At 47.1% G+C, this 27,281-nt stretch overlaps 1 protein-coding gene across 2 annotated transcripts in view; it reads right to left on the bottom strand.

Annotated features, from left to right (window-relative positions):
* Positions 1-27,281, bottom strand: part of LOC144784432 (multidrug resistance-associated protein 1-like) — a 1,651,426-nt gene that overhangs the window by 724,744 nt on the left and 899,401 nt on the right. For both annotated transcript variants that reach the window (XM_078663183.1, XM_078663184.1), the window contains exon 19: positions 20,419-20,596. In XM_078663183.1, coding sequence (XP_078519309.1) covers positions 20,419-20,596 — 178 coding nt within the window. The remainder of the gene's footprint in view (positions 1-20,418; positions 20,597-27,281) is intronic.

Consider the following 27,281-nt stretch of genomic DNA (forward strand, 5'->3'; position numbering starts at 1 on the left):
AGGATTTCATTATTTAAACTAAAATGAGCTAAAAAATATCTTGAAAGGGAACCTATTCAAGTGGTAGTAATAAACAAGTTACTTAGCTTCGGTAACGCTTTTTCTGGTGGATACAGTATCTGCCTGTGGATTCCTCACCTTTTGAATATCGCCAGCATTCCATGAACATTTTTTTCTTAGCTCTCCCACGTCGACTAGGATGTCATAATAGCACGGCTCCGCTCGTGACTCCCAATGACGTCATTGGAGACATAAGCAGACCTTGTCAGCATGCTGACGTCCGTTCCACCATTTTTCCCGATTTCAATTTGGTAATTAATATGTGATATCTTCACATTCATAACTTATTTCCGATGCAGTAATATTGAAATATACCCAGATGATATACTGCTTCTAAAGTTTCAACAGAAAAGGAAGAAAATTCTGCCCAAATGTTTGGCCCAACTTTAATTTTAATCTGATGAACTTTACTCGCTCACATGTGTAGATATGGCCCACTTGGGCAGCATTTTCTTCCTTTTCTGTTGAAACTTTAGAAGCAGTATATCATCTGGGTATATTACTGCATCGGAAATAAGTTATGAATGTGAAGATATCACATATTAATTAACAAATTGAAATCGTCAATCTGTTTAGCTCAAGGCAGTAATGGGCTTTAGAGAATGTTCTCTTTTGAGACTGTAGGTTCGAGTCTCGAACCTGTCATTTTGTTGAAATAATCTGTTTAAATTTAATTTGAAATACCGTAACGTACTTGACAACGATATAAGGATTACCTGCTTTGGTATATTATGAAGCAAAACTATCTAACTTGTCGATGTATTGACATGAGAATGTGAGCTTAAGTTTATTGCCGTTAATGCTGGGGGCCATAGACATATAAAACAAAAGTGAATCCGGCACGTTCCAATTATTATGAGTATTGATTATGTTTAAACGAAAAGCACAAGATGAATGAAGACAAAGTAATTTGTTTATGTTTGTTATCACGTGACATATTATTTTACTTTATTATCCATATTGAGGAGTAGACTCACTCCGAAACGCGTAGGACGTTGTGTTTGAATAAAACTGCACCAAGAATAGAGGCCACGGCTCCTGTGTTGTTCCTTTCTGTTATTGAAGGAGGGATTACGCCGGATTGAGTGTTTTGGATATATATATATATATATATATATATATATATATATATATATATATATATATATCAAAGTTGCAGCTCCTGACCACCAATTACAAGGCGGAACCGAACAGGTGCGGACCTCTTCCCCAAGATGTAGATTCAATAACGGGCCACTGCACAAAGTTCTGCAAGCAGTTTAAAAGTTGTATTTCATTGTTCTTTGAGACAAATGTCCCCCCTGACGCATTTTACTCCCTGAAAGGAGCTTGATCACATGACGCGCACCGGCGAACATCACAAATTTAAAGTGCTTTAAAAGCCCAAACAGCCCTAAAAAATGGGCTGAAAGGCAATCATGTGTAGTGAATAAGTAAAACTACTAAGAGTGGCAAAAAAGCAAATCAAGTTACCCGAGGTCCACAAAAGAAGTAAAATAATTCATACATTAGAGAAGACATTCTTTGTTCACAATGATGAGAATATTGTCAAGTGCCCTAAGAATCATAAAATCATCAAAATGTAGTTAAACATGAAGAGTAGCAGCAACAAGTTATTTTAAATGCATTTGTTCGTCCACCACAATCACAGTGCAATATGCTACTATTCTTATAGAATAATTCCCATTGTATATAAAAAGAAAATCAATAAAGTGCAAAGGATATCGATTTGATATATGGAGAATTATCGGATGGCACCAGCTGCAACTACTACAGGACAAGTGCACAGTTCAAAAATGGATCCAAATTTTATCAGAACCTCTCAAAAGAAGTTGGGAAATAAATAACATTATATGCTCAAATATGCCACACTAGTCATTTTGAGTGAAAAACTAAAAAATAATGTGTAAATAAAGCATCACAAAAATATATGAATGAAAATAGGAGAACAGCAGCACACATGGGCCATAGTGTTGAAAACCTAAGACTCAATAATGCAGTTCAGTTACAAAAAAGCGATACCAATGGAAATAGAGACCTGATAACACAGAAAGTACATATAAGGACCAAAAGGTCTAAATCAAAGAAATAAGGATTTATAAAAGGTTATGCAGATCCTCATTCATATTTAACCCATTCGGAACTCTAGTATCTAACAAAAGAATAAAATGGGTTTCCCTCTAAGTAATTTGTCTCGATTCCCCCCCGCCCGGGGTTAGGGACTGAACTTAGAACAGTATATTCCAAGTCCTTCAATTTGTTGTTATGTATGGATTTGAAGTGTTTAGCCACTGGATAATTACTATCCGAATTAACAATGGCTCTAACGTTTTGCAAGATACGTTTGTTAACAGGAAGCTTGGTGCTTCCTATGTAATCTAAATTGCAAGTGCATCTGAGTTTATAGATTACATACTCCGACCGGCAGGTCAGGTATTCTTGAATGGCAATACGTTTCTCGCTAAAGGCTGATTGATAGTATGTGCCATTCTTAGCAAACGTGCAAGCACGACAAGATGTGCACTTGAAGAAACCCAAGGTTCGCTTGGTTAAAATTTCAGGCATGGATCTGTCAAGGGCATCCCTCATGGAGGGCGCTCTTCTGAAAGTGATGGCGGGCTGACTTGGCATGATAGGACCTAGAATGTTATCTGTCATAAGGATCGGCCATTCGGAGTATAATACGTCGAATGGTCTTCTCTTGGGTGTAGAAAGTGGTAATCATGCGACCGGACCAACTGCATTAGGGTAAATAGATTTAACAACTTTTGGTTTAAGTAAATCATCCCTCGATTTTATTTTTGCCTTGTAGAGAGCCTGTTCGAGTAGTTTACTGCTATAGCCCCGTTGAAGAAATCTTTGTACTGACTCAGCCAGGCAACTTTCAGATGTTATTGTGTCACTGCAGATCCGCCGGATACGGATAAATTCACCGTACGGAATGCTATTGATAGTGTGTTTGGGGTGTGAACTTTGGGCGTGTAGAATCGAATTGACCACGGTGGATTTCCTGTAGAGTCTAGTATGAAGTCTACCCCCCTCAACGTACAGTTGAACATCTAAAAAGTCTGCTAGGTCGTTAGTAACAGAAGCAGTGAATCTCAAGTTGCGATCATTAATGTTGATTTTATCAACAAAGGCATAAGCTTGCTCCTTAGTACCACACCAAATGATACAGATGTCGTCAATATAACGCCAGTAGTGAACGATGTACGTTTTCCACTGACGATGGGTGCTACCAAGCACATGCTCCTCCCACCAACCAACATGCAAGCATGAATAGCTGGGGGAGAAGCACGAACCCATGGCCACTCCCCGTTGTTGATGGAAAATATCATTTTGGAATTGGAAAAAGTTGTTGCGAAGACAGATAACCGTCATTTCAAGAAGCATTATATTATGTTCCCTTAAAACCACCTCTCGGCTGTCAAGAAAATATTTAGTTGCCTCAATACCCTGACAGTGATGTATACTAGTATAAACGGATTCTATGTCCATCACAACAAAAAAATAGAGCGAGCACCAATTCACATCCTTTATTTTAACAAGAAAATCGGAAGCGTCTTTGAGGTATGATGGTAAGTTGGTCATATGAGGTTGGAGAAAAATATCCACATATTTTGACAGATTTTCATTCATGCTCCCTTGGGCTGATATAATTGGACGGCCAGGCACAGGAGTAACCAGTTTATGAACTTTTGGCAGAAGGTAGAACAGAGGAGTGATAGGATGTTCAACACAAGAATTTAACCTCTTCTTTGGTAAGCAATCCTTTCCTCTGCCAATGAAGAATCTTTTTACGGGTAATCTCCTCACTGTTTTTCATAGTAATTCTGGTGGATTTAGTGTAGCAAGTAGGATCGGATAGATGTTTAACAGCCTCTTTTAAATAATCCTCCCTTGACCATAAAACAGTGTTATCACCCTTATCAGATTTCTTTACGATGACATTTGGATTTTTCTGAAGTTTCTTTATCAAAAGCTGGTATTGATTGTTGTTGTTATCCACCTGTTTAGATTTATCCAAAACATTTTTGTTAAGTTCTTTCAGTTCTGCAATTACTCTGTCACTAAAGACATCCACAGCATCCTTGGGCATGAGTGGCAAAAAAGTTGATTTTGCTAGAAAGGGGCTAGGAGCTGATTTGTTGACATTGATGGTTTGACTGACAGTAGGAGCGTCCTGTGTGCCATCCTCATAATATATATATATATACATACATACATACATACATATATATATATATATATATATATATATACACATATATACATATACACACACACACACACACACACACACACGCACACACACACACACACACAAATGCATAACCAATAATGGCATGGAGAAAAAGCAACAGATCAAGCACTTCCCACTATTAAAACATAAGCATGATTAAGACATATTAAAAGAACACTCATGTTAAACAGTAAAAGCATCTTTTGGTATAAATGGGTGGACAACGGGGAGGTGGGTGGGACAGTGAGGAATCCACAGGCAGATACTGTATCCACCAGAAAAAGCGTCACCAAAGGTAAGTAACTTGTTCTTCTGATGGATACTTCTGCCTGTGGATTCCTGAACCTTTTGAATACAATCCCCAAGCCGTACCTCTCCCGGAAGAGGGTGTCCACCTGATTAGACCAAAAAATCTTGCAAAACAGATCGTGCAAAATGGCCATCCCTCCTAACCTCTGAATCCAAGCAGTAATGCTTTGCAAAAGTATGGAGGGAGGCCCAAGTTGATGTTTAAAAATATCAATAACAGGAACACCTCTAGCCAAAGCAGAAGAATAAGACTTCGATCTGTTGGAATGAGCTCTGATACCTTCAGGAGGGTCATTCTTGGACAAGGCGTAGCAAATCTTGATACACAAGATGATCCACCTGGAGAGAGTCCGCTTGTGCACAGCCTTGCCTTTCATCTTCCCAACGTTGCCCACAAAGAGCTGATCATCCAGTCTCAGATCTTTTGTTCTGTCCAAATAAAAGCCGACAGCTCTCTTAGGATCCAAACGATGAAGTCTCTTCTCCTCCTTGGAAGGGTGAGGCGGTGGATAGAAGGTAGGCAAAGTAATGCACTGTCCCATATGGAAAGGAGTAACCACCTTAGGAAGGAAAGCAGCCCTGGTCCTTAGAACCAACCTATCTACATGAATAGTCAAGAAAGGAGGTTTAGAACTAAGAGCTTGAAGCTCACTTACCCTATGAGCCGAGGAAATGTCAATCAAGAAAACAGTCTTAAAAGAGAGAAGCCTCAATGGGAAACTATGAAGAGGATTTAAATCCCACTGGGGCATAATGAAAGGAGTGGGAGGAAACCTATTAGTAAGGCCCATAATGAACCTCATAACAATGGGGGACTTAAATAAAGACTGCTGATCCGGCAAATATAGAAAAGCTGACAAAGCCGATAAATATCCCCTTACTGTAGCCAAAGCACAACCTTTGCTGGGCCAAAGAAAGAGAAAACTCTAGAATATTAGACACACATGCTTTCAAAGGATCAATGGCCCTCTCTCAGCACCAATTCACAAATCTGGACCATCTGAAGGAGTAAATAGACTTAGTGGAGTGTCGCCTGGACCATAAAATAACATCCACCACGTCCAGCGGGAGAGAGAAGGAACTTAGGTTGCCCAGTTCAATCTCCAGGCATGAAGGTGCAAGCTCTGGAGGTGGGGGTGCAGAACCTGCCCCTGCGAGAGAAGATCTGCCCTGAGAGGGAGACGGAGCGGAGGGTGCAAAGAAAGGAAGAATATCTGGTACCACACCCTTCTTGACCAATCCACGGTGATCAATATGACTCCCGCCCCGGTTTTGGCAAATCTTCCTCAGAACCCGAGGAATCGAGGCTATGGGAAAAAACGCGTAAAGGAGCTACGAGCTCTAATCCAACTGAACAGCGCCCCCCAGCGCTCCCTGCATCAGATACTGAAGACTGCAGAAAAGACAGCGCGCGTTCTCCTAAGTGGCAAATGGGTCCAACCGAGGAGATCCCCACATCTCGAAGATGTGATGTACCACCTCCGGGTGAAGCTCCAACTCGTGAGCGGCCGAGTAATGCTGCCTGAAACTGTCAGCACGAACATTCAGCACGACGGCTAGATGATTTGCAAACACACAAATCTGAGGGACCTGAGCCCAGGACCAGAGTCGCAGAGCCTCTCGACAGACGATACGACCCCACTCCTCCCTGTTTGCTTATATACCACTTCACGGTAGTGTGGTCTGTCAGGACCTGAACCGACTGACCGCGAAGGAAGGAATGAAAGCCTTTAGTGCCAAACGTATCACCCACAATTCCAGAAGGTTGATGTGAAGCAACCTTTCCTCTGAGACCTAAGACCTTTGACCTAGAGATCCCCGAGATGAGCACCCCGCCCAAGAGTGCAGGCATCTGTGATCACTGTGGCCACTGGCAGAAGAGGCTGAAAGTGCTCTCCTTGAGACAGGTTGCCCTGCACATTCCACCAAGTCAGCTCAGCTGCAGCATCTCTGGAGATTCTGACCTTCTCCCCGAGATCTCCACTGTGTTGTTACCACTGCCTGCGGAGGCACCACTGGAGCGCCCTCATATGCCAGCATGCAGGAGTGCAACAGTATGCAGGAAGCGAACAGACCGTGCAGACTTAGAACCTTCAGGACTGGAACAACGACTCCATTGTGAAATAAAGGAATCATCTCCTGAATGTCGAGAATCCTTTGTGGAGGCGAAAATGCCAGACACACAGTAGTGTCCAGTATTGCCCCTATGAACAGGCTGTGCTGAGAAGGCACCAGGTGAGATTTGGGTACATTTATTGAGATGCCAAAGTTGAACAACAGTTGCATTGTCACTTGCAAGTGGCGCAACACCATCACCGGAGACTTGGCTTTCAACAGCCAGTCGTCCAGATAGGGGAAAACAGGAACCCCTGACCCTCTGAGATGTTCCGCTACCACCGCCATCACCTTAGTAAAGACCCGAGGTGCGGAAGTCAAACCAAACGGAAGAACCGCCAACTGGTAGTGTTGCAACCCCCACCGTGAACAGGATATACATCTGATGCGACTTCAAGATGGGAAGATGATAACCTGCATCCTGCAGATCGATAGACACCATCCAGTCTTCCTGTTGCAGTGAAAGAAGAACCTGAGCCAAGGTCAACATTTTGAACTTTTCCTGCCTGAGGTAAAGATTCAAAATCCTGAGGTCCAAGACCGGCCTCAATCAACCGTCCTTTTTGGGAATCAGGCAATACCGGTAGTAGCACCCCTGACCCCTCTCCTGCTCTGGAACTACTTCTATCGCACCTCTCTGTAACAAAGTAAGAACTTCCTGCTGTAAAAGCAGTAAGTGGTCCTCTGAAGACCAATCTTGGCGAGGAGGGTAAGGAGGAGGAAACTCTAAAAAAGGGAGGGCGTACCCATTCTTTACAAGATTTAAAACCCAACTGTCTGAAGTAATCGATTTCCAATCTTGTAGAAAGTGGGACAACCGACCCCCTACAGGACCAACGTGTTCCAAGATGGGGGATCTAGAACTGCTTTCCTGAGGCACCAACAGTGGAGGGGGAGAAGAGGAGGAGGAGGAGGAGGACTGCTGCCGGGTGGCTCCCCTAAGACGTCCTCTATTTTTACCCCTGTACTATTTATACAAAGTATTCTGCTGTTGGCTCTGTTGAGACTGTTGGTGGCCACGAAAGGAAGCAGCCCTTTCAAATCCACAATACCGCTTGTAACCATACCCTCTAGACTGCGTTTGAAGGCCCAGAGATCTTGCAGTCACTCTGCTAGCCTTAAAGCGTTGCAAGGCAGAGTTAGCTTTAGTGCCAAACAGTCTCGACCCATCAAAGGGCAAATCCAGCAGAGTTGCCTGAACATCAGGCGAAAATCCTGAGGACCTGAGCCAAGCGTGTCTTCTTGTTGCTACAGAAGACCCCATTACACGAGCCACAGAGTCAGCAGTGTCCAGACCCGATTGTATCACTTCACGGGCCGCAGCCTGTGAATTAGAAAGGGCCTCCAGGAAATTATTCCGGTCATCTTCAGGTAATCTTGGAGCTAACTGCTTGACTGAGTCCATCAGAGCATGGATATACCTCCCAAGAAGACATGTAGCATTAGCGGACTTTAGTGCCATACTTGCAGAAGAAAATACCTTCTTTGGCGCTTTCTACATTCTTTTAGAATCTCTATCACCTGGTATATTAGGAAATGAACCAGAAGATTGTTTCGAACAAGAAGCCTGGACCACCAAGCTTTCAGGGGACAGATGTGAAGACAAACGCCGGATCCCCAGTAGCAGGTCCGTACCTTCTTGCAATGAACCGTGAAACTGCAGGAGCAGTCCAGGGTTTTTGCCAGACCTCTAAAATAGGCTATGTTAAAGCCTCATTGAAGGGTAGAAGAGTTTCAGAAACTGTTGAAGATTTATTTAGAACCTCAGTCAGGATGTTGGATTTTACCTCAGCTGAAGGCAACTGCAGATCAAGCAACTCAGCTGCCTTCCTTATTACGACACAAGGAGCAACATCATGCAATACCCCAGCCTTTGGAGATGAGAGTTCATACTCAGGTGAATGATCTAATCTACTGCCCTCCTGTAAGCCTTCGAACTCGTCACAGATTCAACAATCTCTCCTTCCTTCTGTTCCTGTCTATATTCCGCCTCTGTGCATCCCTTCTAGAGCATTGCTTTAGAGTCTGCGTAGGCGGCACCAGACACAGCGCAGGTGATAAAGGCATCGGCGTCGATAAAGGACCTTCAGCTTTCATTCTTGTCGAACGAATCCGAGGCGGCACAGACTCGACAGCCAAAGGAGTCCAGGGAACTGGAGTGGAGGACCTCAGCGCCTGAAAATGCCAAGCCGGAGTCGTTGGCAAGAACGGCACGAAGGGTGCCTGGGCATACTGATGAGGTATACCCAAATTGAAAGTCAAAGGACCCACGGGGCCCGAAGGCGCACCAGATAGATGAGACCTTGCAAGCATACCAAACATCGCATTTAAAAAATGCGTACTTTCTGTTCCAGGAGCAGGAAAGGAGGATATGGATCCGTACCTTCCTGAATCACCTAATGCTGATCTGAAACCTGTGGAGCCTGAGAAGACAGTGCCCACACAGGTGAAGCCACACTAACTCGAGATGTCTCCCTGGGCGACGGAGACTTACTTGGAGCCGGAGAACCTTCAGGCGTAGAAGGGCCCTTCGATGCCAGTGACCACAAAGCTGGAGATTGTTTCTCCATCTCGACGGGCGACGCTGGTTCAAAGTCTTTCCTTCGAAGCTCCTTAGCTGGAGAAGGCAACCTCGAAGTCCTGTTCTTCGATGAACGGCGCCAAGAACCATGTCTTCTTCGACTTCTTATGTTTTCTCGAATTTGAAGTGTGAGAAGACGATTACTTCGCACGTTTCAGACCTCTCCTCTTTTTTGGCTTTAGCCATAAAAAGTTTAGCCTCTCGTTCTTTATGGGCTTTAGGATTCATCTTCCTGCAGCTTTTACACTCTTCGACGTCGTGACCTGAAGAGAAGCACCAAAGGCAATCTTCATGGGGATCAGTCGACAAGTGACCGCCACACTTCCTGCAGGGTTTAAATCCGGACTTCATAGAAAACACCATTAGAAATCTTCAAGGAAACAAAGTAATAACCACAGAAAATGTAGAGTCCCTAGAAAAACGTAAGCGTCGACAACGTGGAAAAAAGGGAATGGACGTCAGCACGCCGATGAGGTCTAATGGCTCTGATAACTACATTGGGATTGTGAGCGGAGTCGTGCTTTTAGGACGTCGACGTGGGAGACCTAGAAAATAATTTCCACGGAATGCTGGTGCAGAGGATATTCAAAAGGTGAGGAATCCACAGGCAAGAGTATCCATCAGAAACATATTTTATGGGTATGCAAATATCATGGCAAAACAGATAATTTATGCTGTACACATGACATTGTTACTTAATTACACCACCCTGAGGAGGAGCTTCGCGCGTAACCAAGATGCCGCGTGTGCTTAGGGCTCCCGAGACCCTCGCAACCTCCCGCATCTATCCTGTCTTATATCCTGTTCTTCATCGATGTTCTCGTGAAGACGAACCACGCGTGAGGCAAAATCTGCATTCTGATTTTTAATTGGACCCCGGGAGCCGGAGTTACGGTGCCTTGAAGATTGCGGCCTATGCCTCCGTGATGCCCAGCTGTGGAGTGGCCATGCTACCCGAGCTGTAATTGAACAACATCGGCCTAAGGGGATTGGTACGACCGGTCTGATTGGTTTCACTTACGGTTATGACATCAAAGTGTCCTGTGACTGGGAACGAGCCTTCCCCTGTGCCCACGGACAGCTGCCTTGTCACCCACGAATGTGATTTTGACTGTGTTGGCCGGATTTGGAGAACTTTCGACTTGTGCCCTCTGGCTGGGGCTGTTTTCGCCCGAGGAGGCCAGGGGTCGCCATTTTCCTGCCTTATTTCATCGAATCACTCCGGCCCACCTCCCCTAATGGTGGGGAAACCGGAGGGTGACAGGCTGAAACCTAAGAACACTCGGCGGGGTGGCTCTACTCAATCTAACAGTATGGCTCGCTATACCCAGGTTAAGGGTTCTCCCGGTTGAGCTGGCACGAGGGAGCCGCCTGCTTCTGCGACCGAACCGACTTTGCAAGATGCCATGGCCGCGATTGATGGCATCAAGTCCTCACTAGGACACCAAATTAAGGCTCTCGCACCTAAACTTGACACTGTGGCAATTGATGTCAATCTGATCCGTGCAGATCTGTGCAAAACGAACGAGAAAGTTAAATCTTTGGACATTAAGACATCCAATCTGACGGGTGATGTCACTGATCTGCAGGCAGATGTCCGTCGCTTGAAGACCAACAGCGATCTCATTATACGTCGTCTCAAGGATTATGAAGGGAGGGCTCGCCGGAACAATGTCCGTATCATAGGGGTCTCGGAGAAAGCGGAGGATCCGGCAGCTGACCTCTTTGTTGAGGACTTAATTGTTCGCCATCTCTCACCTAAGGGACTGAGTAAGTTCTTTACAATCGAACGTGCCCACAGAGTTCCGGGTGGCCAACCGAAGCTGGGAGCCCCGCCGCGGCCTATAATAGCCAGAATCCTCAATTTTCGAGACAGGGACGCTATCCTGCAGGCCTCACGGATGAGTGGCCCTACAAAGTTTGAAAACACCACTGTCAGCTTCTACCCGGACTTCACCCAATCGGTCCAGAGGCAAAGACTTGGCTTCATGGGTGTGAAGAGAAGATTGCAAGACATGGGCCTCAAATATGCCATGCTTTTTCCGGCCAAGTTAAGAATTGAACATGCGGAGCGGACTTATTTTTTCGATCGTCCGGAGGTGGTGGTTGACTGGCTTAACACTATCGAACCAGCCTCCATCGGAGAAGCAGTCTGGTGGAGCGGAGGGAGGACCGACGGAACAGGAATAGGTGCCGGCAGATGGTATCCTGGGGTCTCTTGCTGGCCTCGAACTGTGGTTCGATAATCCTGACAATTGACTTGATATACACTTTGGGGGTTGCGGGGTCAGTAGCGGATCTATTTCCTCCTCTGTGTTTCTTCTTGTAGCTTAGTTGGATGGGGGGGCGACAGGCACACTGCAAGTTTGTGTGGTTGTCTAGTATTATGCAGGGGTGCAGGGTGGGGGGTGTTGTAACAGGATGTTGCTGGGGGGGTTGGGGAGTTTTGTTGGGGACTGTGTTTCTTTGCAAGGCAATGTATCCATGTCTAGTTTGAACGAGGTGCTGTATTCTACCCGGGGTTGGATCCTTTTTCTTTTCGGAATGGGGGGTAGAGGGCTGAAATTGAGGAGTTGGAATGTAAATGGTCTGGGGGGATCAGATAAAACGTAGTGTAGTGTTGCAGCTGTTGAAGCGTCTCTCCCCAGATGTAGTCCTCCTTCAGGAGACGCACTTGATTGGCAATACTTGTCGTGCTATGAACAGGAAGGGGTACCGTTTGGCTGCACATGCTGGGTTCTCCTCTGGCTCCAGAGGGGTGGGTATCCTGATCAAGACTTCCCCCCCACTTAAAATTGACTCCACAGCCCTCGACGATAGAGGGCGCTATGTTGCTCTTACGGGTAGGTGGGAGGGCCGAACCATTTCCCTGGTTTCTGTGTATGTTCCCCCTGGCCTGCAGGCGACTACTTTTGCAGACTTGGGGCAGGTTATCCTAGCTCTCCCCGAGGGATCATTGCTCTTAGGTGGTGATTTTAATGCGGTGGTTTCTGGTATGGTAGATCGACACCCACCCAGGGATCTGAGAGGTGCACAAAACTGGCTATCTGATTTCCTAGATACCCTGGGTCTGGTTGATTGTTGGAGAATGTTGCACCCAGCACAGCAGCAGTATACTTTCCATTCTGGTGCACACGGTAGCCTTTCCAGGATTGACTATGTATTGGTACCGGCGGCGCAGACCCTCTCCGTCACAGAGGTTAAACATTTGGCCCGTGGTATTTCCGATCACTCTCCTTTGTGGTTGCGATGGAGCTGGGCTCTGAGACCAGGGGCCGGGTGGCCCCGATCAACCCTTGGTACCTCCGAAACCCCAAAACTCGTACAGCCTTGGTAAAATCTCTTGACCAGTATTTCCTGGAGAACGAGGGTTCGGTTTCCTCGGCCGTATCTCTTTGGGAGGCTTACAAGACCGTCCTTAGGGGTCAGGCCCTGTCGCACAAGTTACAACTTGTGTAACGATATATCTGTAAGAGACATTAGTTAGTGATAGATTCCTTACCTTAGAATATCCCCAGGCGTCAGACTGGATCTGGAATTGTTTTGCGTAGCAGTACCCTTGCGTGTCAGTAGGCGTCGTCTGCGGCTCCGCGTCCGTCGTCGGCGCCGTGATGACGTCGGAGTACTTAGACGCCGCCTCCGCGTGCTGACGTCAGTTCTTAAGACATAGCTTTTCCGCGCCAGAAGCGCTGAGCCATGTTAAAAACCAACACTGGTGCCATTGAAACTAGGGCCCTGAAATGGGATAACCCTAACCCTAGATATCGGTTCGCAGAACGGGGAGGATGGGTGGGTCGGTAAGGAATCTATCACTAACTAATGTCTCTTACAGATATATCGTTACACAAGTAGTAACTTGTGCATCTGAAAGAGACACGTTAGTGATAGATTCCTTACCTTAGAATAGATACCCCAGAAATACCAGCCCCGGTGGTGGGTCTGCGAACCAATAATCACACCAGAAAGTCCTGGAGGACAGAACGGCCAAAGAAGCCATCCCTCCGGACTTGGCTGTCCAGGCAGTAGTGTCTTGCAAACGTGTGCAGCGATGCCCACGTAGCTGCCTGACAGATGTCCTGCAAGGGCACTCCCCGGCCCAGGGCAGTTGTAGTCGCCGTGGCTCGGGTGGAATGAGCCCGCAATCCAACAGGGGGCTCCTTTTTAGCCAAGGAGTAACATGCCTGGATACAAAAGATGATCCACCGAGAGATGGTCCTCTTGTGCACCGCTTTCCCCTTCTTAGCGCCCACGTAACCAACAAAGAGTTGGTCTTCCACCCAGAACTGGCGTGTGCGATCCAAATAGAATGAATGCGCACGTTTTGGGTCCAGACGGTGGAGCCGCTCTTCCTCTTTAGAGGGATGCGGTGGCGGAAAGAAGGTGGGCAAGGTGATAGACTGCCCGATGTGGAAGGCCGTGACAACCTTGGGCAGGAAAGATGGCTTAGTACGCAACACAACCTTGTCCGGATGGACAGTGAGGAAAGGATGAGTACATGAAAGGGCCTGGAGCTCACTCACTCTCCTGGCAGAGGTGATGGCAACCAGGAAAGCAGTCTTCAAAGTGAGAAGACGGAGAGGACAGTTGTGAAGAGGCTCAAAGGGAGCGCACATCAGAAATGTAAGAACAAGGTTCAAGTCCCACTGAGGCATCACAAACGGAAGAGGAGGGAATGTGTGTGTGATGCCCTTCAGAAATCGATTTACAATAGGGGACTTGAACAAAGAAGGTTGATCAGGCAGCCTCAGAAAGGCTGAAAGGGCAGAAAGGTAGCCCTTGATAGTGCCCAGAGCAGAGCCCTGCTGGGCAAGAGAAATAAGGAAGAGAAGAACCTCAGAGAGAGGGGCAGCAAGAGGCTCCACAGCCTTTGCTGTGCACCATGCCACAAATCTGTTCCACCTGCAGGCGTATACAGACTTTGTGGAGGGACGCCTGGCTGCCAGAATGACGTTACAGACGTCAGGAGGCAAGTCAAATGGCCTCAACTGTCGCCGCTCAATCTCCAAGCATGGAGGTGGAGACTGGACAGGTTCGGGTGGAGGACCGTCCCCTGCTGCTGCGACAGAAGGTCCTCACGAAGAGGCAGACGAACCGGGGGATCAACTGACATACTGAGTAGCTCTGGATACCAGTACCTTCATGCCCAGTCCGGAGCCACAAGGATGACTTGGGCCCGGTCGCGCTTGATCTTCTTCAGCACTCTGGGCAGAAGTGGTATAGGCGGAAAGGCGTACAACAGACCGCAACTCCACTCGCGACGAAAAGCGTCTCCGAGCGAGTGCCGCCTTGGAAATTCCAACGCGCAGAACAGATGACATTGCGCGTTCTCTTCGGTGGCGAATAGATCTAACCAAGGCTCTCCCCACTGCCGAAAGAGGCCTTGCGCCACGTCCGAGTTCAGACGCCATTCGTGATCCATCATGCACCGACGGCTGAGCTCGTCCGCCCTGGCGTTCAGAGAACCTGCCAGGTGTTGAGCCAACAGGGTCACGCCCTGACGTTCCAGCCACTGCCAGAGGCGCAGAGCCTCCTGACAAAGGGTCCACGACCCGCCCCGTCCTGTTTGTTGCAGTACCACATGGCGGTGGTGTTGTCCGTGAACACCTGCACTACACTCCCCTGGACAGAGGGGAGGAATGCCTTCAGTGCTAGACGAATCGTCCGCAGCTCCAAAATGTTGATTTGGAGCCGGTACTCCGCCGGAGACCAGAGGCCTCTGATCTCCGCCTCTCCCATGTGGCCTCCCCAGCCCTGGAGGGACGCATCAGTCACAACTACGTGCTCCGGTTGGGGAAGGGAGAGGGATCTGCCGCTGACCCAATCGCGGTCCGTGAGCCACCACTGCAGCTGTCTCGCAGTGCCCTCCGAGATCAGGACGTGGTCGGACAGGTTGCCCTGATGCTGGGCCCACTGAAACTTCAGGTCCTACTGCAGAGCCCGAATCCGCCACCTGGCATGATGCACCAGAAGGATGCAGGAGGCCAGTAGCCCCAGAAGACGCAGCGTCAACCTGACCGAGACCCGGGATGAAGGCTGAAAGACTGGAATCAGAGCCTGAATATCCCGGACCCGCTGTTCGGGAGGATAAACCCAAAACCGCGCCGAGTCGAGAACCGCTCCGATAAAGAGGAGCTTCCAAGAGGGGCACAGGTGTGACTTCGGCACATTGATGGAGAACCCCAGCAGGTGCAGGAGATCGGCCGTAGTCTGGAGGTGGCTGATTGTCTGGGGCGAGCCCGCCTTCAACAACCAGTCGTCGAGGTAGGGGAAGACTGAAACCCCTAACCTGCGCAGATGAGCTGCGACCACCGCCATCACTTTTGTGAACACCAGTGGGGCGCTTGTAAGGCCGAAGGGGAGCACGGTAAACTGAAAGTGCTCGTGGCCTACCGTGAACCGCAGGTAGCGCCGGTGGGCCGGCAGGACGTGGATGTGGAAATAGGCGTCCCGCAAGTCCAACGCTACCATCCAGTCTCCTGGGTCTAGGGCAGCTAAGACCTGAGCCAGTGTCAGCATTTAGAACTTCTCCTTCCGGAGGAAGCCGTTGACGTTCCTTAGGTCCAAGATAGGGCGCAGGCCCCCTTTGCCCTTCTTGGGTACCAGAAAGTAGTGGGAGTAGCAACTACACCCTACTTCTGGCCCAGGAACGCGCTCGATGGCCCCCTTGGCCAAGAGGGCCGTAACTTCCTCCTGAAGAAGCCACAAATGATCCCCCGATACGCGGTGGTTCTGCGGTGGCATGGCTGGAGGGGTCGCCTCGAAGGGGAGGGAGTAGCCCCTTCGGATGATTTGCAGCACCCACCTGTCCGATGTGACAGTGCGCCAGTGGAGGAGGTGATGGCGAACCCTGCCTCCCACTGGCGTCACATGGGCCTGAAAGCACAGACTAGGAGGGTTTTGAGGCGGACGCTGCGGGGGAAGGTGTGGACTGACCTCGCAATTGTCCCCGACCGCCGCCACGGCGGTTTCCACGTCCGCCACCGCGTTGGGTATTACCTTGCGGAGCGTGGCTGGCAGCACGTGTGGGTACACCCCTTCCGTGGCCACGAAAGGAGTGAAAGGCAGCCGATTGCTGGCGAGGGGCCGAGAGGACCAAGGACTTGGCCGTAGCCCTGGAGTCCTTAAAGCGCTCAAGCGCATGGTCTGCCTTGTTGCCAAAAAGGCGACGGCCATCAAACGGCATGTCCACGAGTGTGTTCTGAACATCAGCCGAGAAGTGGGACGGATCTCAACCAGGCGTGGCGACGAATCGCCACCGTCGTTGCCATCGCTCTGCCCAGAGAGTCATGGTATCCAGTCCACACCGGATAGAATAACGTGCCGCATTTCGACCTTCCACAAGAGCTTGGCCGAGTTTAGCTCTTACCTCCAATGGGCATTCTGGCACCACGTCTGCGACCGTATCCCACAGAGAGTGGGTGTAGCTGCCCAAGAGGCATGCGGTGTTGGAAGACCGCAGTCCCAGACTCAGGGAGGAGAATACCTTTTTGCTGTATTGCTCATACCTCTTGAATTCCCTGTCCGGCCGCGTCTCTCTGACATTGATAGGGAACAAATGGACGCTGCAATAACAGCTGATGAGGTGGCTCTAGCGATTCGTTCCCTGCGTTCGGGGAAAGCGATGGGTCCCAACGGTCTACCTATTGAACTCTACAAGTTGAAACCTGATAGAATTGCTCCCTATCTGAGAGATATGTTTTTGGAGTCTCGGGAGTGTGGCTCTCTCCCCCGTGATCAGCGGTTAGCGACCATTGTGGTGATTCACAAGGAGGGGAAGCCCAGAGACAAGTGTGCATCGTACCGTCCCATTTCCTTTCTGAACGCCGAACCTAAGATTCTGGCAAAGGTCCTGGCTAATTGATTGATCACTGTTATTGGTGAGCTGATACATTCGGATCAATCCGGTTTCATCCCGCATAGGAACAACGCCCTAAATCTCAGGCGTCTGCATGGTGTTCTCGCGAGAGCATCAACGTTGCGTGAGCCGGCCATCTTGGCGTCATTGGATGTCACGATGGCCTTTGATACCGTGGAATGGTCATACTTATGGGCCGTGTTGGCTAAGTTTGGGTTCGGACCAGGTTTTATTGGTTGGGTTAGGTTGCTCTACGAGGACCCCCTTGCGCAAATTGTTGTTAATGGCCGTGTCTCGGCTCCGTTTGATCTCGAGAGGGGGACTCGTCAGGGTTGTCCTTTGTCGCCACTCCTGTTCGCCCTGGCCCTCGAGCCCATCGCCGCGTGGATCCGATGTGAGCCCTTGATGAAGGGTATTCGGTTGTCCTGAATTTGAAGATCGTATCTCGCTTTATGCGGACGATATTTTATTGTATCTGACTTTGCCACGAAAATCTTTGATAGTATTATGCGATGTCTTGAACTCATTTGGTAGGAACTCAGGCCTCATTATTAATTGGAGGAAATCCTATTTAAACTTCCTTTCGGGCGACTTGCCTCTTCTCCCACGTAACTGCCCCATCCGGATTGCGCAAACGGGATTTAAATACCTCGGTATTTATATTTCGTTGGACCCTGCAATTCGGTATGAGCAGAATCTCCTTCCGCCTTTGTCAAGATTGAAGCAAGATGTTGCGGGTTGGCCTAGGCTTCCACTTTCACCGCTTGGTCGTGCTGCCCTCTTTAAAAAATGATGTCTTTACCTCGTTTTCTCTATGCTCTTCAGAACACTTTAGATATTGTTCCCGCTAGCTATTTTCGAGCAATTGAAGATCTTCAAAGGAAATTGATATGGGACGGTAGACCTCGTATTTCGCTTGCTAAGCTGACGCTCCCGTGGTACGATGGGGATATTGCTCTCCCGGATATAAAGCGTTACTATTGGGCGTCCCAATTGGGAGCTATTAATCATGGCATGTATGGTCCCGACTTGAACCCCGCCTTTGCCATGGATAGGTGGCTTCTGCCCGGTGGCAACTACTATAGGGCGCTATATTCTAAATCGGTGGACAAGACTTTGTCGGGACCTACGAGGATAGCAGTACGCCTGTGGCAGGACGCGACTAACGCGACGGACGGATCGTTTGACTCTGGCGACCCCGCTTTTTGGTTCTGATAAACTTGGCAAACTGTGGAATACCAAGGGATACGATAAATGGGACCTCATTTGTATTAGTAAGGTGGGGTACCTCTGGGTTAAGGGTCAGGTTAAATCGTTTGAGTCGTTGCAGGAGGAGTTTGAATTAAGTAGCTCTGAATACTTCCGTTATATCCAGGTTCGGCATGCTTTGCGGTCGGTTTTCCCGGTTGGGGAGGTAATTCCGGAGTTGTCTCCACTTGAGGACAGATTGTTGGATGGCTATGTGCCTGACCACCATCTCCCTAGTCTGTAAAAAACTAATCAATGATAGATCAGACCTCCTATTGCATCTTCGAGATTTGTGGACCCGTGACGGCCTTTAACTGGATGACGAGGACTGGCAATCTGTGATCTCCTCTCCTAAGGAGGTCGCAATCCCAGCTCGACTCCGGTTGGTTCAACTTAAGATTCTGCATAGGATTTATGTCACGGGTCCTCGTTTGGTCCACATGGGTTTTTCTGAAGATGGTCTGTGTAAGCGAGGATGTGGGCAGGTGGGGACATCCCTCCATATTATCTGGGAATGTCGTGAGATCGCGACCTACTGGAGCGAGGTACATGATGTAATGAATGAGGTGACAGGGATCGCCTCTCACTGGAGGCTAGACGCTGTTTACTGAATGTTTGGGAACCTATGGATCACAATGTAGCTCAGACACAGTGGGTGACCCTGGGGGCCATGATTGCTAAGAGAGATATTGCTCAATTGTGGGGGTCCCCGAGGCCGCCTACAGTTGTGGCATGGAAGGAAAACATGGACTGGTGCATGTTCAGGGAAAAGACAGTGTACCTGGCCCGGGGCCGACCCCGGAAGTGGTGTAGAGTGTGGGGACCCTGGAATGGCTACCGTGGAAATATATGTATACCACCTGTAGTAGATAACCCGGATGTCCCACTTTCCCCCTAAGCCTGCATTCCACTACTGTACTATATATGCTTTAACTCTGCCCTGTCCCCCCCCCCCCCCTCCCCCCTCTCCTACATTGATTGCTGATTTCGTTGTATTGCTTTTCATTCCCCGTTTTGGACTCGGTACTGTATGTAATATATTTCTTTGCCTTGCTGTTTATATAAATTTTTCAATAAAAAGAAATATAAAAAAAAAATTACACCACCCTAATCCCAGCCATATTTAAAAACTAGAAACAAGGGAGTATTTAACTCGATGTGATTCCAGTCTGTAGTTGACTAAAATTATTAGCTAGCATTTGATTTCAGGGCCTGCCCATGATGTAGACTTGGGCACGTCTTTTGTAACTTTTTACAACCACTTTCTGATTAGTTTCGAAACCTGAGGATAAGTGCATTAGCCTCTCCAGAGTTACACATTTAATGTTTATAGTGACTAGCAACTAACAGTGAAAGGTTAACAGTATGTATCAAAAACATAATGCAACCAGTCACTACTGGAATCGTGAGGTCTTGAAATAGTGCTGTAGATATGAGGCAAAAAAAAAAGAGCTATTTTGAGAATTTGAACAGTGAGTTATTTCATGAAAGCAGTAGAGAACTAGGACTATATAGTACTCAAATTCTTTTCAACCCATCTCCGTTTATTCCCAGCCAATAACCATGCACTATAAACAGTAAAAGTCATCCTTTCTTCAATCACAAACACATATTTAGAAAGACACACTCATGTAACTGAGAAAGAGCACCTGCAAATGGTTAGGAAACTAATTTCAGGAAGGTGAAGGTACATCGCTGTCTGTTCTGTACAATGTCTTCGGAGCATAATGCATTAGTATCCAAGGCAAAAAGAAAACCCTTGCATTCTAAACAGAAAATGTTCTTTGTTAAGTGTGTGTGTGTGGGGGGGGGGTTCCCTTTAAGGAATCTGAAAACAGTAGTTTCAAAAAGAACTCAAACCCCTCAAATTCAGGAGGACTTGACTCATTGGTATTAGAGACTCTTCATATTTTTCTGCATCATGGCAAACGTGTGTTCGATATTTACCCTGAAATGCAGCCAATAAAAGTGCCAAGCCGATTTTAAAAAAGATATACAAGAACTTACCTCCACTGTCTTCACTTTGTTCAGCATTTGCATATGTACGAAGGAACTCGGCAAAGGCCCCATCTTGCTTCAACAGGTCTTGATATGAACCCATTTCAGTTATTTCACCATCAACCATTACTATAATGCTGTCCATCTGAGGCAAATAACCAACTCCATGTGTTACCAAAATCCGTGTCTGTTAAAAATAAACAAAAAAAATTTAAAAAGTAATCTTAGCCTCATTTTCAGTACCATTCTTAAAACTTGTTTAAACAATCATTTTTATTTTACATTTACCATATCAGATAAAATAAAAGTAAAGTAAAGGGACAAAACTTTTGCAAGAATTGTCAGTTGGTCAAAGATCAGCATTATAGGGAGATTTGTGAAAAAAAAGTGAAACTATATCATAGTATAGAGGAGCCTGAAATGTGAAGGCATGGCAATTTGTCCCCAGAAACGTATTACACATTTGAGACAAAATGAAAAAGTGGCTAGTAGAATACAAGTGAAAATAGGCGAGACCTTAGAAGCAAAGTAGAAAAGGATAAAACAAATATTTAAAGTACGTGATACATCATGATACAAAGGAGAGTTCCCTTATACAAGAGCCATTGTAGGGAAAAGGGGTGAGGATTATTAATACAAAATGTATAACTAATCTCTGTATTCCGATGGCAACATTTCACTACTCAAACTTTCTCACATTTCCCATTAAAGGGAACAAACTACTAAAAGAATGTTTGAAAAAGAAGACATAATTCCAAGCGAGGCTTTAAATCAAGAACGTTAAGATCTTTTCTTATGTCTAAACTGGCAGCTTTGCTGAAAGATGACTGAGCAGAAGAATTAATACATAAGACATCTGAAGTTGTCCATGTGACCACACTACACGGTTACCTAACCTGATAATGCTGCAAACCCTGCTTCATCTTTGTTAGATAAGACATTCATGCAATTCGAAAATAATGTTGGTGTCATAAAAAGTAATACCCATCTGACTATAGGTACCTCAGAAGCCCAAATGAGAAGCAGTTGGAGCACTTGTGATCGTCTACCAATGTACCATGAAAGGGATGCCTAACTTCAGAAATGAGTGGCGCTTACCTGTAGCTGTAGTGTGGGAAGGATGGGTGGGTCTGTAAGGAATCTGCGGCTAGATCATGTCTCCACCAGTTAAGGCGTTACCGAAGGTACGCAACTTGTCCATCTGATAGACTTATCTAGCCACAAATTCCTTACCTTTGATCAGATACCCAAGCAATACCTTACCCAGAGGAGGGACTGCAGAAAACTTACACCAGAAAATCCTGCAGAACAGATTGGCCAAACAGGCCCTGCCTGCCAACCTGAGAATCCAGGCAATAGTGTCTGGTAATGTGAGCAAAACCAACGGCTACACCATTCAAGCCGCCCTCCACATTCACACCAAGTGCATACTGCATGAGCCAACGGATCTTGGCTTTTGAACAAATTGTCATGCAAGAGGTGATGGACACATTAAATGAGAGACAATACATTAAACACAATGTGACCAAGGAAGAGAGATGGGCAATAACGGAACTACGGGAGAACAACTCCATTGTGATAAAGGCAGCCGATAAAGGGGGAGCTATTGTATTGCAAAACACTCTAGACTATACCAGCGAGATTGAACAACAACTCTGGGTACAGGAAAGCTACCAAACCACTGCCAGAGACCAAACGAACATCATCAAGTCTCTCATCGAAACCCTGGTGGAGGAAGGTGTGAAAGAAGGCTTCCTCAGCCCACCGGAGAAAGAATTCCTGATCAAATAGGAAGCGCGTATTCCCACGATATACACCTTACCTAAAGTGCATAAACGTTTGGATAAACCACCGGGAAGACCGATCATATCAGGCTGTGGGTCAGTACTGGAACACATCAATCCGTTCATAGAAAACTTCTTGCAACCCCTTGTTCAACAAACCAAGTCCTTTGTACGTGACTCTACACACATTATACAGTTACTGGAAAATCAGCCCTTTGATTGCAATACACAACTTATGGTAACACTGGATGTGTGTTCTCTCTACACATCGATACCTCAGAACAAAGCCATAGAGGTCCTCAAGGATTCATTGAATAAACGCCCTGCACCACACTGGGTCCCCACAAGCTTTCTAGTGAATCTATTGGAGATCGCCATGAAGAGAAATTACTTCGTATTCAAGCAACAGTTCTACTTTCAATGCAAGGGAGTGGTGATGGGAGCTACGTACGCACCGAGCCTAGCAACCATCTATATGGACAGCTATGAGGAGGAACACCTCTACTCACACAACAACCCGTACATCGATTCCATAGCTGCCTGAAAAGGTATATAGATGATGTCATCATGATCTGGTCAGGCACCGAATCTCATCTACAAAATGTCTTCACCTGGCTCAATGAAAGGAGTAAAGATATCCAATTCACTATATCATATTACCGCGACACTATTGACTTTCTGGACCTGACATTCAAAGTGGAGAACAACCTTATCTACTGTGACCTATTCAGGAAACAGACGGAGAGGAACACGTTATTGAAATACGAGTTATGTCACCCCAGCAATCTGCGAGACAATCTACCCTACGGTCAATACCTCAGAATGAGACGCAACTGCACCAGAAGGGTGGACTTCTTCAGAGAAACGGATGTACTCAATAAACGTCTACGAGAACAGGGTTACGCCCAGGGCCTCCTCAAACGTGCCATGGTACTGCCCAAGAGACCAGTTGCTCACTCCAAAAGAGAAAAAACCAGGTACTAACAATCTTGTATGCGTTACCACCTTTCACTCAAAGAGCAACAGCATAAAGAAAATTACCCGTAAATACTGGAACCTGGTTGCTCCAGAACTCAAGATGGAAGATGGCCCACTATTTGCCTTTAAGCGACGGCGCAACCTCAAAGACAGTGTGGTAAAGGCCTACCTTGAACTCCGGAGGCAACCAGATCTGAGAGACCAGCTAGAACTACCTCCAGTGCTGGGTCATTTCAAATGTGGCACATGCAAAGTGTGTCCACTATGCATGGAGGGCCCAACAATAACACATGGAAACAAAACGTACAAACTGCCATCCCTGACAAACTGCAATACCTCCAATGTAATTTACATTATCTTGTGTCCCTGCAATAAGCCATACATTGGCCAGACGACGCAGAAAGTCAAGCTGAGGATCCTACAGCACATGAGCCGCATCAGATGTAAGACACATGGGGCTCGAATGGTGGAACATTTCATGACCCACAACCATCCCGTGGAAAGTCTCAGATGGAGGATACTTGAAAATATCAACGCCAATCCAAGAGGTGGATCAATGTCAGCCGCACTAAACAAAAAAGAATGTAAATGGATACACATCCTAGACTCGGTAGCCCTGGGCCTTATTGAACATGAGGAAATTGCCAAACAGATGGACCTACTGTAATCCTTCATTGACTGCACTCCTTCCTTTACAGTACCCACGTGCCACTGATATCGAGTCAACAGGATACACCGCTGTGTTATCCCAATCCAGACTGGACATTATCCCAATCCAGACTGGACATTAATTCTACAAATCTCAATCACTGGATATCTATCAAGATACACCCCTGTGTCGTCCCAGTCCTAACTGGACAGTAATTCCACAATCTCGATCACTGGAGTACACGAGAGTGATGGGCACCAATAGGCACCAGGTAGACCTCCACCGCGCCTATATAACCTGCAACCATAATATAACAGAGATTGTATGTGCATAGGTTCTCTAGTCATGCCCAACGAGCGCCTAAATCCACAACCAGTAATTGTTGAACTGTGAATTGTAAATATTTTTGTAAATCTCACGTCACTTTGACTGCTAGTAAATATAGCATTGTAAATGTAAATGTAAATGTACATGTATTTATATAGCGCAAATCACCGACACGGTATCTAAGCGCTTGCTTAGGGAACCCGTCCTGGTATTCCCCTGTGAGATACCCCGGCAGAGTATCCACAAGGTGAAAGCCAGGCAGGTTAGATTTCTCTAACTGTAACAGCTCAAATGCTATCTATGCCATTGTTTGTCCTGGTTCTAAGATCTATATAGGTCAAACAACTCAGAAGGCACGCACAAGAATGTGCCAACACAGGAGTAGAATACGTTGCAGCACTCCTAACGCTCCTCTTGTGAAGCACTTCTCTGATTGTTCTCACACAGAAATGGACTTTGAATGGACTATCATCTCCTTGGTCAAACTTCCCAGTCGTGGTGGCAACTTACAACAGTTGCTAAACAAAGAGGAACTACGTTGGATCCTGAAGACAAAGAGTCTGCAAACTGGTCTGAACCGCACTGAGGATTGGACTTCATTGATTTAAGTTCCCTCTTTGTGTCCGTATGGGAACTACTTGAGATAACTGGACTAATGATTTCTCCTTTTTATAAAAAATCCCCCTTGCTCTGCTCATGTAATTTTACTGACCCTTCCCCTGACATTCCCCCTTGCTCTCACTGCGCCAAATGGTTCTATGTATATAACACTATTTCCCCTGCGCCTTCATTGCACTAAATGTTTTCATGTTGATAATATCAGTTTTATTTCTGTCAAATTTATTTTCGCTGTGCTTTGTAATATGTCACATTGATTGCAGTCTTTGTATTATTCACTTAACACTGAACGTTCCCCCCAGCCGCAATACACTTACGATGGCCGCCACACTTTCAGAATGTTCCCAACCTAAGATGGCCGACAGCCTTTGGTACGCTCCGATTGGTCCTTTGGACCCCCGTGATCGCGAGTGACATAGATGGCCGCCTTACTTCCATTAGGTTCCCAACCTAAGAAGGCCGACAGCTTTGGGTACGCTCCGATTGGTCCTACGGACCCACGTGATCGCGAGTGACTTCGATAACCCTTCGCCTCACCAAACACAAGCCGTGTTTATTTTTCACGCCAGCAAGGAACCCCATCGCGGACCTGCTTAAGAAATCCCCCGGTAAGACTACGCTGACAACAGGCAGATCAGATGGATGATCTCAAGCCCATTAGCGTACTCGTTTGTTTACTTAACTAATTATATTTTTCTGCAGATATCGAAACGAAGGCATTTTCCTCTCGGGTAAGCACTCTATATAGAGCAGCCTTGCCTTCTTGCTTTTATGCCCACGTATAGCCCTGCCTAACCTCACCCCTTTCCCTTAGATCTGTGGCATGCAGAACTGGACCATTTTCACCCGGTTAGATGCACCCCGATGGCCGTTTTCAATTATTAGTCCACCAACCCTTCGATGACTTAATATAATTTAAATTTTGCCCCCCCCCCCGCTCTTCGGCCTGCAATTAAATGTTGTAACCAGCTCTATCTGGCGTTCTGCGATCCATCTCTTCACATCCCCCCACCCCCCTGGCAAGCTGGAATTCACTTACTGCCCCCTGCACCACCCCATTCAGGTTGATTACGTTCAAACTCACAATCCTGATTTGAACCCACCTGAGCCACAACTATTCACTTCACCTAGTCCCTGATTTTACTAAGCATGAGCAAGTCTGTATCACCATGTGGTCGTTGTGCCTCTCACCTGGTTTCAAAACACACTGCCTGTTCTGAGCATGGCTCACAGTCCGTTGCCGCAGACACTTTGGCATGGTATGAGTCATGCATTGTATAAGCAGTTTTAAGGGTCCGAATTACTGACATGATTATTCTTTTATGTTTTTCTTTCTTTCCAAAAAATTCTTTACATGTTATGGCATATTGTTTTCCATGCAGTGAAAAAACCTTGATTGCATAATTCTTTAGGCAATTATTTCTTGTCCTGAGGATGAACCTATATTGTTTGTGGTTCGAAACGTCGTCGACCTGAAATGCACTAAATGCATAACTAACACTAATTTCACATGCATATGTGTATTACTTTGGATTGTCTGTTGTATGATTTGCAATATTCAGATGACCATTTTTGTTGCCTGTTCAACTGTTTCTCCCTTGTTTGTGGTTCCCCAGTGTGGCAGTCAGACATCGGCTGGTGTCCTGCTTCTATCACACTTCGTATTTTATTGTTTCATGACTGTTTCTACCAGAATAATAAATTGTCCGGCTGGGCAACTCTTGTAAACAATATAGTTCCATTTGGTCTATATTTATTTCTCTAAAAATCCCCCTACTGTCTAAGGACCGTTGTCTTTATAAATTAATGCCCTAGTTCTCAGTAGCACTTTTTCCAGAAAAACTGTCAGGTAAGGAGGCTGCGAGGACAGTGCCTGCAGTTTGCTCACCCTCCTAGTAGAGGTACTTGCCACGAAGAATGCCTCTGCAACTCCCTCGCCTCCTACTTCCACAACAAGATCGCGGACATACACAACAGCTTCAGCACTCAACCGACGCACACCACGACCGAACCACCGCCCCCCCACCACCACCCTCCGCGCCTGGACCCCGATCAGCACCGAAGACACCATCCGCACAATGAACTCCATCCACTCCGGATCTCCGACCGACCCCTGCCCTCACCACGCCTTCAACAAGGCCGACGCGGTCATCGCACCCCACCTGCAGGACATCATCAACACCTCCTTCGACACCGCCACTTTCCCGGAGAGCTGGAAGCACGCCGAACTCAGCGCTCTACTCAAGAAACCATCAGCCGACCCCACCGACCTCAAGAACTACCGCCCCATCTCGCTGCTCCCGTTTCCGGCAAAAGTCATCGAGAAGACCGTCAACAAGCAACTGGCCGCCTTCCTCGAGACGAACGGCTCCCTCGACCTCTCACAGTCGGGCTTCCGGGCCAACCACAGCACCGAGACCGCCCTGATCGCAGCTACCGATGACATCCGAGCCCTTCTCGAGAACGGACAAACAGCGGCCCTCATCCTCCTGGACCTCTCCGCGGCCTTCGACACT

Source organism: Lissotriton helveticus, chromosome 10 (genome assembly GCF_964261635.1).
Source record: "Lissotriton helveticus chromosome 10, aLisHel1.1, whole genome shotgun sequence".
Lineage (NCBI taxonomy): Eukaryota > Metazoa > Chordata > Amphibia > Caudata > Salamandridae > Lissotriton > Lissotriton helveticus.